The 16,470-nt window shown below is 40.5% G+C and overlaps 1 protein-coding gene across 6 annotated transcripts in view; it reads left to right on the top strand.

Moving 5' to 3' along the window:
• Nucleotides 1–16,470, top strand: part of DIP2C (disco interacting protein 2 homolog C) — a 336,977-nt gene that overhangs the window by 169,883 nt on the left and 150,624 nt on the right. For 4 of the 6 annotated variants that reach the window (XM_075045682.1, XM_075045643.1, XM_075045635.1 and 1 more), the window contains 2 exons: nucleotides 9,352–9,423; nucleotides 12,005–12,172. In XM_075045682.1, the coding sequence (XP_074901783.1) occupies nucleotides 9,352–9,423; nucleotides 12,005–12,172 (240 nt within the window). The remainder of the gene's footprint in view (nucleotides 1–9,351; nucleotides 9,424–12,004; nucleotides 12,173–16,470) is intronic. The other 2 variants (XM_075045673.1, XM_075045662.1) reach the window with 1 other exon arrangement.

The following is a 16,470-nucleotide window of genomic DNA, read 5'->3' as shown; positions in this document are numbered from 1 at the left end:
ATTCTAAGAAGGGAACTCTAAATAAAGTAGTTTTATTTTTCACAGAATAATTAAAAATCTGCTGAGACAGAGAAGATGTAAGCAACTGTTTAATGTTGCTAGAGCACTCATCAACTGAGAGGAGGGGTGTTCACTTTGATCTGCTGTTCTTGCATGGCAGGATGTTGGACTGGGGGTCTGAGGAGGTCAGTCCCTTTTGTATGCTTTTAAAATGAATATGTGTCTATAGTTCAGATTTTTTTTGAAAGAAACTGAAGTTATTTTACTCTTGTTTGGAAGCTTGAGAAAAGAACCGGAGTTACTGGGGACTGGAATGGAGGTGACAGGGTCGAGGGTTGGGTTGTTGGGAGAATTGCTTATCAGAGCTTGTAGCTGTCCGGAGGCTTCCTTGAGCATCACGTAACATGGTTCCCATTAATTATGCTCAGGCACTCTGAGCTTATGATAAGGTGGCATCTTAACTGTTGGAAACATGAAAGCAGATGATGGGTATATCAGGCGTTTATGGGTGATAGGCGTTTATGATTCTTGAACACTGGCGACAGAGTTTGTGATTGAGGGGTTTGAATTGAAAGTAATAGGAAGTAACTTATTAACTGGACTTAGTAAATTAAGCACTATCATTTCAAGAGAAAAATGTGAATATTGTCATGGAAGACACTTACGTTCCCTTCTTAAATGATTACTTTTTTTTAATTCTTCAAAGTCACATGTCTCATGTAACAAAACATGGTGTACTAAAATGGTAGACCAGATTATTGAGCTTGATGATCTCCCAAGTGATGCATTTTTAAACACATTATGGTCACTCAGCGTAGTAATTATGGTAATTCAAGTCCCTGTTCACAACTACTTACAACTCCTCAATATTCTTCCACAACCATTAGCAGTCCTCTAACTGTTTGAAAAGGAGTACTCCTGCTTCAGTTTCCCCGTGGTAGTTAAGAAATCTGGGCTTTTCTGCATTTGCATCCAGCTGTCAAAGTATGTGGAAATTTGCATTTGCATGAAGGGGTTCTTTTGCCCAGAAGAGGTTCTATTTTTACAAAAACTGTGGGAAGAGATTTGGACATTTTGGCATTCTAATACTGTAGTACAACTGCTCTAAATAGCCATTTTTTAAGTGAACATAATGTCTTTAACCCACATTAGGGTAAAATAAAATGATTTTACATAGTGCTGAAATGCTTCTATTATTGACTGGCATAGCTAATCTCAAACACAAAAGCTTTATGGTAAACCCAAATCAAAAGGGAGAAAGTTGCAATATATCAGGTAAAAGCCAGTCTTTTTTTTTTTTCCCCCAGCATATGAAAATAGGAGTTCCAGATTTCTGTTCTGAATTGAAATTTGGGAAGAGCTCTGCAGTTATACTGTGGTACATCAAAATACTGGAAGCAAAATTATGGATGATGGATTTGGAAACCTGTTACTTTTTAGAAGATTTGCATTCTCTTCCAAGAAGCTGAACCTATCTGGACTTTTTTGGTTAAACTTAGTAAGGGCCAGAGTAATGAAAAAAAACCTTAGAAATACAAGGTCACAAGCAGGAGAGTTATTTTCATAGTCTGCTTCCTAGAGAAGTGGCAAAATAAGAAATTTCCTGATTAATCAATTTTATCATTTTAATTCAATATTGCAGGTTTTTCCTTTTGGAAAGCCTGGGTATATTTTTTCTACCATGAGGAGTAAATATGCTTACAGACTGGTTCGGATAATGTATTGTCAATTTTGTTTCATACATTATTTTATGTCCCTCCCTCAGAATTCCTCCTCCTCCTGTTGTTTTTTGTTGTTTTTTTTTTTCTGGTGGTGGTTTTTTTTTTTTTCTTTCCCCAAGGCATTTTCAGGGCTGGGAAAATATTGGGACACAAATTTGCAGTACCCAGCAGAGTGCAGCATTTATGGAAATGCCTGATTTGCTCTGAACTATAAATTCTAAATAATGATAAGTGGAATTGCTGCTGTAATTATCTTTCTTTAGGGAATATTTCTAACTTGAAATATAAAGCCTGTCTATTAAATAACATTTATCAGGAATGTTTCCTCAGGCATACTTTTCAAAATTGTATTTTATTTTTATCTTGAGCAAGATCTGACTCTGCACAGTTTGTGTTAGAGACAAGGAGAATAACTAGAACAGGCAAATGCCTCATAGGCAACAGGAAAGCGAGTGGAGAGATGAAAGATGAGCTTCCAGCAGCTGCAAAAAGGATATACACTTCAAGGGTGCCCTATAAGCCTTATAAAGCAATAGAGGAAGCAAAACAACATTATGAAGGGTCCTAACAGCCATAAAATTCCAAAAATGGCAAGGATTGCTTTCATTATATAAAGTGTTCGTTAAAACTTTAAATAATGAAATAAACTCCTGACACTGAGAATGGAAACCTGCACTGTTCAACCAGCCTCTGTTTACTTTACAATAATCCAGGCCATAAAAGTAGTGCCGCACAAATACTCCGTTCTGGGGAGCTCCGGGATGCCCGAGGACCACACAGTTCTCCGGCTTCAAAGGAGCGGGGTCTCCAGCAGCACGCCTGGCTCCTGGCCGGCCGCCACGCCGCTGGCAGCCGCTGATGGTCCTCGGCTCGGCCGAACGGTAGAACGTCTGAGTCAGAAAATCCCCGGGATTGTTTTCATTGGCTTCAGTTGGGTGTTTCAGGGTTCTTTGGGGGGGAGGTTTTTTATGTTCTTCTTGCTTTTGAAGCCCGGGAGTATTTTGGGTATTGGAAAAATGTGCTGAAGACTTTGGGACCAGAAAGTAAGTGGGGAAACTCATTAAGGAGTCTTCTGGGATTCAAGGTGGAGATAGGCAAAAATGTCTTCTACATAAAATGATTTACTACTCGCTTACTCATTTCAAAATGTAGAATTTGAATTAAAACTAAGAATTTAGCAGATTATACAACAGATACTTATTTTGTCTATCAAAAGAATGGGAAGAAAGTATTTGTTTTGAACAGAAATACTTTCAAAATTCAAAAGACCTTGTATCTGTTATTTTAACAGTGCTAATGTAGTTTACCTTATCTGTTAATAGCATAGTCTGTTTAAATATTTTTTCCTGAATTAGAAGCCACTTTAGAAAACATTATAAGCTGTAAAGTACACATGGAGCACTCTTCCTTATGTGTCATTGAAATTCAGCCATCTTCTGCTTTGCTTGCAACATACAGGAACAAAATGTATCCTTAGGGAAAAAAAAGAATTCAGCTATATGTAGGTAAAATTATCACTGAAACCTTTAAGCTACAGCATACTCCCCTTCAAGGCACTTGAGCAGTACTGTAATTTATGATGCTGTTTGCAGTGAAAGTGTGGGATCCCATTAATTTTTCTGCCCAGTGCCATAGTTTACCATTTGTTTCTTCGTCATACTTCTGAGTAGCTTTCTAAGCTGCTGCTGAGGTTAAACATCTTTTTTTACATTGGAAAAGAAAATGGCTCCTGATATATGTTTTTGTGTTCGTGTACGTGTCACATGAGATGTATTTGTGCAGTTTTGATATCTCTGTACTTGCACCATCCAAAATGAAATCCTTTGTCTCTTGGCGTATTTTTGGGAGACCAGACAGGGAGACTGTCTGCATCATGAGTGGGAGAAGTAAATGAGTCACAGTTCTCTTTATGAGGAGCTTTGTTTCATTCAAATCCCTCTTGCCAAGATGCTGACACTGAATTTGAGTCATCAGCAATAAACAAGTCGTACAGAAAATTGAATCTTTAGAGGGCAGAAAATCATGGGCAAAGGAAAGGCACTCACCGGTGAGCTCTGTGTTAGTCTGTGTTTGAGAGGAGTTATTGATTGCATTATTTCCCATGGTGGATTTTTCCATAAGTGCCTTAAACTAATTCAAAGTGCTAGCCTGAAATTTCATTTTGAAACATGCATGTGTAGTGAAAACCAGCACCATCAGTCAGGCTTTGAGATCACTGAACATGAAATTGAGTTTTCACAGCACTAAACAAGGTGATTGTAGTCCCTGGTTTTATCATTAGCTTTTTACCTGTGCTGTGTCCTCAAGGACTGAGATCAGTAAGACGTGCTGGCATCTGCCAGGAAGAAGGAAAGATTTGGTGAAATAGATCTTGTGTTGGGTTTGGTTTAGGGGTTTTTTTCCCCTGTATAATGCAATTATCCTTTGCTTGAATAAATTTACTTCGTATATCATGGTAGCAGTCCATCAGGACTGGACATGTTTGTGTTCAGGAAGTGATTATAGATCAGCTAATATATATTTTAATTGGAAAGGAAACTTCTATACTGTATCGGCTTTAAGTGTTTTACTTTCATGGAAGTGGCACAGCACCTTATTTTTCTGTGGTACCAGAGTTTCTAACCGCTCAACTTAAAGTATAAATGCTTTAAAGAAGGGTAGTAATGTACAGATATTTTTCACATGGACGTATTTTCACATTTAATAACCTTTCCCTCAACAAAACACTAAAAAGTCAATATTTTGCTGATTACCTAAAATGTGCCTTTTTATTATTTTCATTTTAAGGTGTGATTCCATGATCAGTCTAGGACATGACATATAAACGGATGGAGCTGACTCATGGAAGGGCCAGGAGCGGGGATAGGATAATGGGAATGACTTCAACATTTACAGGCATTTCTTACTCCTCAAAATGTGTTGTACCATGTGGAGTATCCCAAGGGGCTTTCTATTATCTAGAGTTCCTTTTATGAGTGTGTTTGCTGTGCTTATGGTGCTCTGCCCGCCTCCCCCAGCTTTGCCCCATCATCTCTGTAAAGAGGCAGAAATTCAACACTGTTGAAGGAAAGAGGAAAAAACAGTAAATTTTCAAAGAAAATGGAGGGTATAATGCAAACAGTAGCAGTTGTGGTGAGCATAGTCGAATGAACTTACACTACAGTGTGGCTTTGCTAAATATAACTACAAAATACTTGCTGTCTGTGAGCACCGATGGAGGAGAGCATTGCCATCTGCAACTCGGGAAGTTGCAGAGACAGGGGCACAAATCGCAAATAAATAGACAGGAATAGGATTACGGAGTACCAGAGCCCTGGTCCTGTACTCACTCAACTGGGCAACCTTCTTCCTTGCAGGATTGGATGGTCTTTCATTTGTGCTGTCCCTTTCATTACAAAAGTGGCGTTTCCCATCTTGTGCTTGAAGAGACTCTGGAAGACTCAAAATGAACTTATTTTGTGGAAAGAGGGTCAGTGTACTGCATGCCTGTTGTTCAGCAGTCCTTGACAGTCAATTTTAAATATGGATGGAGAAAAAAATCAGGGTAAAATTTGCTCAATGTTGGTGAGTTCGGATCTCTGAGGCTTGTGCTTTGCTCTCCCGGCTGACCGTCAGACACAGTACCCTCCAGGGTACACATCTGTGGCCCTCCCATGGTGGAAACCTGTCAAATCACCAGTGGAGGTGAGGAGGAAAAGAGCAACATGTCCAGAGGGAAAAAACCTCAAGAGTGCTGATGCAAATGGGAGGCTGCAATCCTTGGGTGCAGTGAAGTGGATGCAGCCTGGGAGGAAGGGAGCGAGGAGGAGGAGGAAGAGGAGGAGGAGGAGGACCTGGGGACCAGCTGTGGGACGAAGCTGAGAAGTAGCGGAGCAGGGCAGAGTGCTTGGGGGCAGAGGCAGGGCCAGGGGATGGGGGGAGAGCCAAGGAAGGAGATGGGCAGGCAGAGCAGAGGGCTGCACGGAGCTGCTACACGGAGGAGCCACCTTTCAGCTGCCCGACATGTGATGGTGTCTTGTCCCAGGGAGACCCATCCCCAAAGCTCCCTGCAGCCATGTGCTGCTTCTGCTCCTGCCTGTCCTTAGTGCTGGAGTCTTTTCATCGTCCCTCCATCCATGGCCTGTCCTTTTTCCTTGAACTCACTGCCAGCCTTGTCCCCTGCTCATTCTGACTTGCCTCCCAGAGCCCTTCTGTGCAGGATTGCAACATGGCTCGGAAACGCCACACAAAAGCAGGCAAAGGTGTCGTGAGAAGACAGCTAGAGAGTGATGCAACGAGGAGGTCTAGATGTGCAGGGCCTTTGAAGAGTTTGTTTGTGTAGTAAATAGAAAAACCAACACGTACTGTCTGCTGAAAAGACATTGCTGGTGAGACCCTTTTCCGTCCTGTCTTTTGAGCTGGGCTTTGAATGCATGCAGCAAAGTCCTGAGAGTCTGCTCGCTTTTCAAGAGAAGAAGGGTTGATTGAAAAGGGAAAGGTAGCATAAATCCTGTATTCTCATGGCAAGGAAGTATACTTCATGTAATCCTGTTGATATTCTCCAAAAGCCAAGCCTAAATTCAGTATTGTACTGTGGAAGAGCGTGAGTTACTAACTGAAGAGGGGTTTGTTCCACATATAATACTTGTAAAATTGCTGCATTAATTTGCAAAGTAATGAAGGACATAGACCAGAGGTCTTAATATTGTGTTTAAAAACTGAGTGGTTGGTAATTGATGATAAGAGCAGAGTTTAAGCTCACTTAAATTTTGGTGAGCTGTGTTTAGTATATATTGGGATCTTACACAATGAGTTCCACATAGCTTTGAAATGCAATGGTTTTGCATATATTGTAATAATATTTTAATGATAATTCAGTTATTGTTCATATTCTGAAGTCATTCTATCTGAAAAAATACAAATTAATACAGATACCATTAATTCTGATAAATAAAGCATTTTCGTTTACTTCCCCAGACTATGTGATACAGTTGACTTCCTTCCCTCTCAGAGTGGTAATAGTGATAGACAATGACAATTTTGGTGATTTTATATTTTGCTTTTACATATTTTTTAGATTTGGTTACCAGGGCATTGATGGATGTGATTATAGAAAGATTAGTGATAATTCTAAATGATTTTGCTGCTTGCTGCTGGAAGTTGAAATATTTTCGTGCTAAATTGTCTCAAAAAATCATTTTATTGGTGATTTTTTGGTGGAGAAAAGTGGTCTGGGGAAGGAGTCACCATTGTTCCTTCTTAGAATAATTCCTTTACGTGGTGAACTTCAAAAGAGTGAGTCTGGGTACTGATTTGAATGAAAACTTATTACTGACAGGAGGTAACACTTGGTAGTTATCTTTCCCACTTTGGTGTCAAAGAAATTGCTTGTCCTCTGCATTTCTTCCCATTAAGGACAGTATAGGTTTAGAAACTAGCAGAAGAAACTTACATTGTGGGAATGGGTGCAGGTTCCATGAGCAATGTCTAGAATGTATAGCTTGCGATATCAATTTGCATGTGTATACACTACCATGTGTGTGGAAGAGTAACCAAAAGATAAGCACCTATTGTTAATAGTTTCATATTTAAAATGGCATTGCCAACTTGCACGTACCACAGTGGAGCTATGGTTCTCCATAGGACATCTCTGTTCTCCTTTAAGAGCAATAGTAAACTAATAAAAGCAAATTTTTAGTCAAATTAAAATGTGTCTGGAATGCATAAGAATTTGATATTGATGAGCACAGTAAATTAATGGCAATTTGTTTAGCAAAACTTTAAAAGAAAAAATCGTTCATATTTTATAATTTTCAAATGGAAATAAACACATTTTTTCATTAAAACATTTTAATGAAGCAGTATCTATAGTTACTGTCTGGTTTGTGAGAAGCTGATGATTACAATGGAGAGGGAGCTTGTTTCACTAGTTTGAACACATGCCAGAAGTATTCATAATGGGAAGAAATGTGCTTGAAGAGTCTGTGGGTTTGAACTTTAAAGGCTTAGGTCCTCCTGCCAAGTCTGCCACTTCTTCCCTGGGTAAATATGGGACGGTTATCATTTGAAGTGTTTCACTCTCACTTTCCTCATTTAAAAACACAGATATTTTAGTTGACTTCTTTTGTAGAGCGGTTTGAGATATGGTAGCAAAGAGGATAGGTGTTATTTTAAGCACCGTTTTTTAACCAGGAGCAAGAGGTTGGCTCAGGACACTGGCAGAGAGGCTCGGAGAATTTTGCCTCCTTAATGCTTGTTGGAACCATCCCCAAGAAAAGGTCTTTCATCGAGGAACAACATTTGAAGATGTTTTCATGTAGTTATTGATTTCAGACCAACCCACAGGAAGCTCTGTCTATACCTTGGTGCTGATTTAGCATCCATTTACCAGAGTGGCTGGGATTGTAATAACTATGTAGTTCTCCTGGCAAATGGTCTCCTTAGGTGAAGTTTGAACATAGGGATGGAAGAGCATGAACAGACACACGTTGCTGAATCTAGCTGGACATTACTGCCAAAACTCCACTTCTTTTTGTGGTTTCTGCCCTCCTAAGCCCTCAACCTTCTACAAACATACAAGTCAAGTGTTGCAGCAGAACTTTAACTGCGTGATGAGTCTCACAATAGCAGATATGCTTATTGAAAGGGCAGGGAATATGTCAAAAAATTTTAATTGTAAAAGCTATCACTCTTTTGAGCATCTGACGTTGAATTTAATACATACGTATATGTGTGTGCATCTGTGCTCACACATTTGGAAAGAAGAGTCTGCATGTTTGAATTATATTTGAACAAGTATTTCAACTGTTAAAGGTAGATCTAGAACTCTAGAGCCAGGACTGTATCGCAACTTCAGTGCGAAAGCTCTCCTGAACTCTAACAAGACTAAAAGTGTATATTTTGTTCTACGTACTAATTATCCATCACTTTCTTTTAGAGAAATTTTACAGAAAAAGTTTTTTTATACTTACGTTAAAAAAAAATTACCTGAGGAAACTGCAGACACAGTGTAGGGTCATATTAATTGAATGTAAGAATTTCAAACGTTTGTCTCCAAAATTTTTTTTTTGAGATTTAATTGGAAAGTCAGATAAAGAGTCTTTATGCTACTACTTTCTAGTGGATCTGTGGTAGATTTGGTTTGGTTTGGTTTTGTTCCTCTCAGTACTGCTTAGAAATCAGCTAAAACATTTATATTGCAGAAATGATATAGCAGGAGTTTCAAGTCTTTTGTGCCTTACATGCTTGATTAGAAAAATCCCATTAATGATAGAAAATGCTAATCAGCGATGTGTTTTGCCAGCCACCACAGGCCCACGCACTCTATATAATCCATTGTTTATTAACCTAATGAAGGTCATTGTAGCTTTTGAAAGCTTGTGTGACAGCATCTCAAAATGGTTTTAAAACTCTGTGCTGCTGGACTCTGGTCCTGGAATAAATCAAGGCTGGGTATTTACTTGTCAGAATGGCCCTGGCGTACATGATTTTTTTCTGGGTGGAATGATCATACTGTGCTTTTCATTTGTTCATTATAATTGTCAAGACAGACAAACAGTGCAGTGGTGGCTAAGCTGATGGTGCTGCCATTAAGCAGCTAGACACTGTCTTTATCCACATCTTATTGATTTTCCTTTTCTTTCCTTGGCAGGTGACATCACACAGAAGGGATATGAAAAGAAGAGATCAAAATTAATTGGGGCCTACCTGCCACAGCCTCCCGGTACGTGTATCTGTGCTTGCAATATATGAAGATGTCAAGCGTACTGATAGTTGCCACAGTAAAAATCTGCATCTCTGAAGAAATATATGTGGCAGAAACAAAGTTATTGTTATGCAGAAAAAGCTTATTCCATCCATTTTATGTATATTATTATATATATGTCTGCTTTGATGTGTGTGTACATATTTTTACATACGTTGCTGTGGGTTTGGCAGTCGTGTCTAGAAAAGAAAATCAGCCTAGACTCATTAGAGAGGCATTGTTTGTTAGAAGTAATGCAAAAAGGTAGAGGAAAACATGATGTCCTAACTCATTGAGATCTCAGCCAAGTAAAGCTTTCTGAACAGAGGTGTACACAAGAGTGGAAGAGAACCTTGGAGTTTGTATGTGCCTTCCTCCATTTCTGGGTTTCCTGTCCAAATCTCCCTTTTGAAGACACCAGAGAGACCAGCAACATCCCTAGAGTTCAGCTTGTCCTAGAATGTGTGGGCAGCTGACCCTTCATACATACCTGGTCTCAATGTTGAGGGACGGGTTGCAGGTACTTGCCCAAAAGGTATGAGAATATCTTCAAACTAGGTTTAACAGCATATTGCTTCATTAGAATTATTTCCTATATATATATAAGAACTCTTCAGAGTTCTTTCACTCTTCTAAGGCACTGGATCATGAAGTTGAATATGTAGGTGTTGGTATAAGCCTCCATTTTGTGTCGGCCTCACAGGAGCATGCCCCACACGCTCATGGCATCTCACTGTCCTTATGGAGGCTCCGCTTGGGCTTGGCTGTCCTCTGAGTCCTGTTTTTATTGCAGGCCTGAAAGCTAGTTTCCTCCTTTTACAAAATCCTGCCTTTATGGTGGAGTTGATGGTTTTCTATTTAAGCTGCTTGTGTGTGGAGACACTGGCCTTGTTCTCTCTTGTTCAGATCTGCAAATCTATTAGCTAGCTCCATAGCAGAATGGTATTTTGTGCCTTTGGATTTCACTAGGTAGGTTTACTCCACCGGAGGGAACTCCACAAAAGTGATCAGTGTTACAGACACCTCTGTTCTCTGAAGTGATACAGCCTGATTTGAGGGTGTCTGTGACATTTCCTAACCATTGGGAGCCATTAGAGAATGAAACAAATCAGATCAACAGAATTACAATACCAGAGGTGCAGTTATTAAATTTCTGGGTATTTATTGGTCTGACCAGACTGTCAGACATACAATAGTCTTCACAGTATGTTCTCATGAGACTTACTTATGTTTACTGAGTTATGGAAGGACTGTTGCCTCACAGTAATCCTCAACACAGCGGTGCGGTTGGTACCGGTATTTGTTTATACAGTTAGTTGTACCTTTTTTTTCCTTCACAAAAGAAAATAACAGCTTTTTCTCCAGAAAGTTCATAGTCTTCTGGTCAAACTGTATCCATGGCTGAAACTGCTGGTGATTCATCATGCATGTCATGATAAAAGAGAGAAGGTGGAGAACCCTCTGAGGTTTATCTTTCAAGGTCTCTGTTGTGATATTAAAGTTTTTCCTGTAAGGAAAAGCAGAGGGATCTCTGTAAGCCAGTCCTATAGTGGGGTCCATTCAATAATTTGAAGAGGTCGCGACTGAGGATGTAGTTGATTTAGTGCTGTTTTAAAGATGGGAGGAAATGGAGTGAATGTTTTCTGCCCTACCACTTCTCAGAAATTCCTGCACTGGGGATGTGGGGTATGGATGAGTGGAGGAAGATGATGATAGGATGAAAAGGAAAAGTATTGAAATATTGTCCACAGTTTTCTTGTCCATACATCAAGCTCAATCATTTAGGTGATGGCTCAATGAATTATTTTATTATAGAGGAAGACACTGCTTCTACTCTATTAAAGTGTTTTCCTCCAGAAATTATTTGTGCTTGGGTCTTTGCTGTCTTTGTACTTTTTGTTTGTTTTGTTGTGTTACCTTTTGAACAAAACTTGAAACAGTGCAATTTGATATTCTCCTAGAGACTTTACTCATCTGAATGGCTTGAGGTCCCTGCTCACTAGGAAGGGGGAGATGAATCCTTCCCAAGAAGAATTAGGATAACAAAACAGATGCTGCCTTTTGAAAGCCTCTGTCAATACCTGGACAATCACATACATGACCAATTAGTCCTTTCTTTGTTGTAATCTGTTTTGATGGGGAACTGCAAGAATTTAAAAGCTTTGGTGGTCTTGGATCTTGCTATTAAAAGGGAATAGACGTTTCAGAGATATTATAAAACAGTCTGGAAATGGACATGGCTCTTTTGCTAGGATTGGAGGCATTGGGGAAGGGCAGGGATTTGCGTTCTGTGACTGCATTCAGCAAACTAAAGGAAATCCAAAGGCAGTTCCCATCTGTTGGGACGTCCAGTCCTCTCGCTGCACCTTTGCTAACATTACTAACGCCCATGTTGGCAGAGTGGAACATTGACCCGCGTTGGCTCCGTGAGTGTCCTGTGGTGTCTGTGCGTGTGTGTGCGTGTGTGCTCTACTGCATGGGGGCAGCAGCTCCATTCGTTGCTGTAACAAATGTAAAAAAACTAAACGTGAATTAATTAGTTTTTTTCAACTTGTTACAGCAGCGAATGGAGCTGCCGCAGTACGGTGTAGACTGCAACACAGTGAAGGAGCTGCCAGAAGAATGCTCCGCACTGCCAACATTGGTGTCTGTGACATCCGGGAAGCGGCCGCTAGAGAGAGAGCAGCCAGCACGGCAGGAAACCGGCCTCTCTTTTATTTTCGTTTTGGTGAGCACAATGAATATATCTTTTCCCATCCATATCTGTCTGTAACTGTGCCTCATCTGGAAGCCTCTGGTAGACGCCTACATCAATATGATAGACTAGGGGCTGCCAGTGACAAGGCAGGACAACCAAAGGACAACATCTGGAAGGCCATTATCGACTTCTGTCTGCCTAAGAGTGAAGTGATGGGAAGGGGGAAGGAATACTCCTTCTTAATAACATTTGAACATGTTAATGTCTCTGTAGCTTCCATACTATGGATACTTTGGAGGAGGTTTCATACAATAAGCTGGTGAAGCACAGGAAGGCATGTGTTTCTAATTCCCTTTTTGGCACTGCCTTTTTACAGAGCTCTGGACAGGTCCAAGCCCACCAGAATCCGGAGGAAGCTGTAAAAATCTAAGCACCCTAATTCTGTGCTATTTTCAAGTAGAGAGCTCTGCTCACATCCAAACCATTCAGAAGCAGACTAACTTTTAGGAACAGGAATCAGGCTGGTAGAGCAAACTAGGGGAAGAACATTCTGCAGGGCCACGTGTCTGCAGTGTGGACCAGCAAGGCATGACCTCAGCCATGGCTGCATAGCTCTGCCCTTCAGCAGATACCTGTCCTGCCTTCTGGGGGAGACCTGTGGCTGGTGGCAGGCAGTCTGCGCCTACTCCCTGGGTTTGTAGCAAGGCTGCAGAGGAGTCACAGCCTCTCAGGACACCACATTTTCTCTTGCCAACCATGCGGGCACACGGAAGACATCAAACTCTTGCCTGTGTGCTTGTTCACGCTCCCACAAGGCAGTCCAGACATGGTGTAAGAGATGGCTACAGGGAAGATAAGATTTGCAGTTCTGTCAGGACAAGACACGCCTGTAAAAAGACGATCCCTTTGAGAAACGCTTCCACACTCATTTTCAAACCAATTTGCTGTAATACTATGGAGGAGGTCCATATTGGATTCTGACTGTGTTGTTCTCTGTTGTTGTTGACTGTATTTCTCCTCTTACGTGGGGCTGCTCTAAGTCAGGTTCCCTCAGTCTGACATGGGTTCCTCTGCCCAAGATTTTTGCAAAATGGGAATGATTAAATTTAAATTGCAATTTCAGGTTTAACAGAATTAGTGATATAAAATCATGTAAGTGCTAAATATAGGCAGTAGAAGGGTTGGCTATATACGTATATAAACAAGCATACATATACGGTCTTTTTTTGTTGTGCTCATTGGGATGCTGTCATTTTAGAAAGGGAGAGCTGTTACTTTTCAGGAATGAGATTAATGAAAGGTGAAGCTGGGCAACCATGTGGTTGATACTCTACCAGGTGATATGGGAGTTCACTCTTAGGCTCCCTATTTTTGACAGGACAATCCCAGAGAGTATATTGTTACATATGCTGTAGAGCAAACATGCAGTGAGTCTGACACATGGGGGACATACTGGATCTGCTGCACATCTGCAGGTTGACTCCACAGTGCATGCACAATAGGTCTGACACATCCAGATGCTGCACAGACTGCACATATGCAAAGGACATTTGTACTGTTCCAGGCGGGCTGTCGAACATCCAGAAATCCGGAATGGATATGCTGCGTTTGGCAATGTTAATGGGAGTAGGGATAGGGGGAGCCCCCTTTTTCTTTTCCATTAAATCCCCACCTGCTTTAACTTAAGGAGACAAAAGTACAGCTTTGTTTTCTCAAAACACTTTCTCAGGATGTCAGTTTGTAGCTGGAGATGTTCTGTGCGCAGAGTAGTTTTTCTTTTTTTAGCATGCCCATATGTCAGACATCTAAAAATAATAGTGAATTCGAACCTTTATATCTGCACGTATATCCCAATCTCTCTTCTGCTGTGACCTTTCTCTTACTGCCTCTGTAGAGGAGCCGTGACAGCCAAGAGCTGAAAGAATAACCACTTAAACAGGCATTTATTTCAGAATATCTTTCTGAAGATTATCTTGATTAGATCAGTCGGTTCTGGGTAAGCTAACATGTGGGCAGCTGCATGCACGCTATTAAGAGAAACCCTCCCTAGAAGAAAAATAACTAAATTAGCTGCATCCCCCATAAGCTGTGTTTTTTCCCAATTTGCTTCCAGTCTTTTGCCAGGAAATTTGATTATTCATTCACAGAACAGAGACAATGTTGTTATCAATTAAGCTTTGCTTCTAACAGCTTAGACATGGGTGGTTCATTCTCTCTTAATCAAGTGCTGTGTCTACACTAGATTACTTTCTTTAATTTCCCATCATTGGTACCACCAGTGTAGCTGTATTTGTAGCGTAACCGTGTAGACCAGTCACCAGTGCTTTATTTATTATGCCTAATAAACCTGTGAGATGCAGTGTTTAAAAGGCACCTGCTGCTCCTTTCACAGGCCTAGAGACAGATCACTGCATCTCCTGCTGCTGGAGCCCCAACAGCAGCAGCACGGGGAGATTTCAAGCTACACAGTGCAGAGAAGATAATACATTCACACAGAAGAGCCCTTTACCTTATGAAGAAACAATTTTCTGTAGAATTACAGGAACCTCTGTTATTAGCACGGCACTTATATATATTTGTAATGTGTGCATACATTTGCATACTTTTCTATGTGTATGCATGCATACATTTGCTTTCAACTGTTCCTGCTGCTAGCCCTTTGGGCACTCAAAGTAAACTTGGTGATTACAATTTCATTTTCTTCTCCACAGACATTATTTGGATTGCAACATTATTTGGATTGCAAAGATTGCAAGGAAATGTTTGAACAAAGCTTGATTCTGGAATTGAAAAAAACCCTCATGTGTTCACTTTATTAATAATAATGAGTATTCCTATCACATCAGCCTTCCTAATTCTTAAAGATCTTATCAAGGGATAACCACAATGGGGCATTTCAAAGCATATACGTGTGTTGAGAACGTGGATCTCATTGAAAGGCATATACATTGCATGATTCCTGGACTCATTTCTGAAAACAGCGTGACAGGTGTTTCACAGATGAGAAACTATGGCACACAGATGAACGCTTAGTAAGTCTTGGTTTTAAAAAACAGTTTTGGTTCGAATAGGTGAATGCCTTGCAGAGCCTAGTTTGGTTAAAACCCAAGGTTGTGAAAGCATCTGAGAACTACCCCTTGATGCCGTCACTTAAAGCGTGATGGTTACTGCTTCACTTTTGCCATGCTGACTGAGAGCCCAGTTACCGTTTTATGCATTCTTTGTTTTATGATGGGACCTCTGTTTCCTATCCTGCAGTAAGACCTCATAATATTAAACCTTGTTCAAACACAGAGCAAAAAATACCTTTCTTCAAAGACTTTACACCCTAATAGTTAGGCCAAAAATGGGGTGTAAGGGAAGAAATGAGTACATGATGAAATCAGTTTGCAATGAGGATAGTGGTTTCAGCGCTCAGCATGATGTTTTTTTGGGGGAAGGTATTTTTAGTACACATCAGAATCAGGGTGTTTTCCAAAGAATCTGAAGAATTTCCATGAAATATCTGTTGGTGTTCATGGAGACCATCTGTAAAACATAAGAGCATAGGAGTAAACATGAAGATGTTGGTCTAAAAACCTGAAAAATGGGTGAGAAAGGTGGCTCAGTCAGAGGTGAGCAATGGAGAGTAGAAAGGAGATATACCATTGAGGGTCTTGAAACAAAGCTTGCCTGTGCTGGACTAGAGCAGCTGGAGCCAGTGGAGGCATATGAAGAACTGGATGCTGCTGTCAAAACAAGAAACTGCTGGAATTCACAATACTGCCCAAATTTGTCTGCAGTGTAAGTTGACCAGCACATTGGTGAATGTGTTTGCTATGTGGATAGGTAGCCTTTTTCTACATATTCTCCTAAAAGAATCTTCAAATGGTACACTGAAGCTGTGGGACTATCTAGAGAAAAATGGAAATCAAACATTGCATGTGAATTGGAGCTGTAATGTGATGTCCACCATCACTGAGATAATGGAGAGAAAAAAGAAGCCCATGATAGCCATGCTAAGCTTGAACTGAAAGCTAAAGCTTGCAAGGAAATGCTGGAAGGCAAGATCGAGATTGTAATAAGGAAAGAAGAAGATCAATTTGAAGTATGTGCATTGTTTGAAATCGGAACCAAGTGCAGGAGTAAGTGTGAAAGCTCACCTGTGAAGGCAAGATTGTTCATTGAACATATCTAATCAGAAACTCCATTTTCTCCAGATTTATCTGGCAGAAAGCGGCTCCACTTTCCTGAATGTCTTTAGTTAGGAGTGTTGCATTTTAAATCTCCTTTGGCTTATCCAGTGAATTTGTTACTTAGATGTACATTTGATGGGAAGAGTGAAATGC

The sequence above is a fragment of the Buteo buteo genome, chromosome 2 (assembly GCF_964188355.1).
Source record: "Buteo buteo chromosome 2, bButBut1.hap1.1, whole genome shotgun sequence".
NCBI classification, from domain to species: Eukaryota; Metazoa; Chordata; class Aves; order Accipitriformes; family Accipitridae; genus Buteo; species Buteo buteo.
The sequence above is the reverse complement of the archived record's forward strand: the minus strand, read 5'-3'. Positions and strand labels throughout refer to the sequence as shown.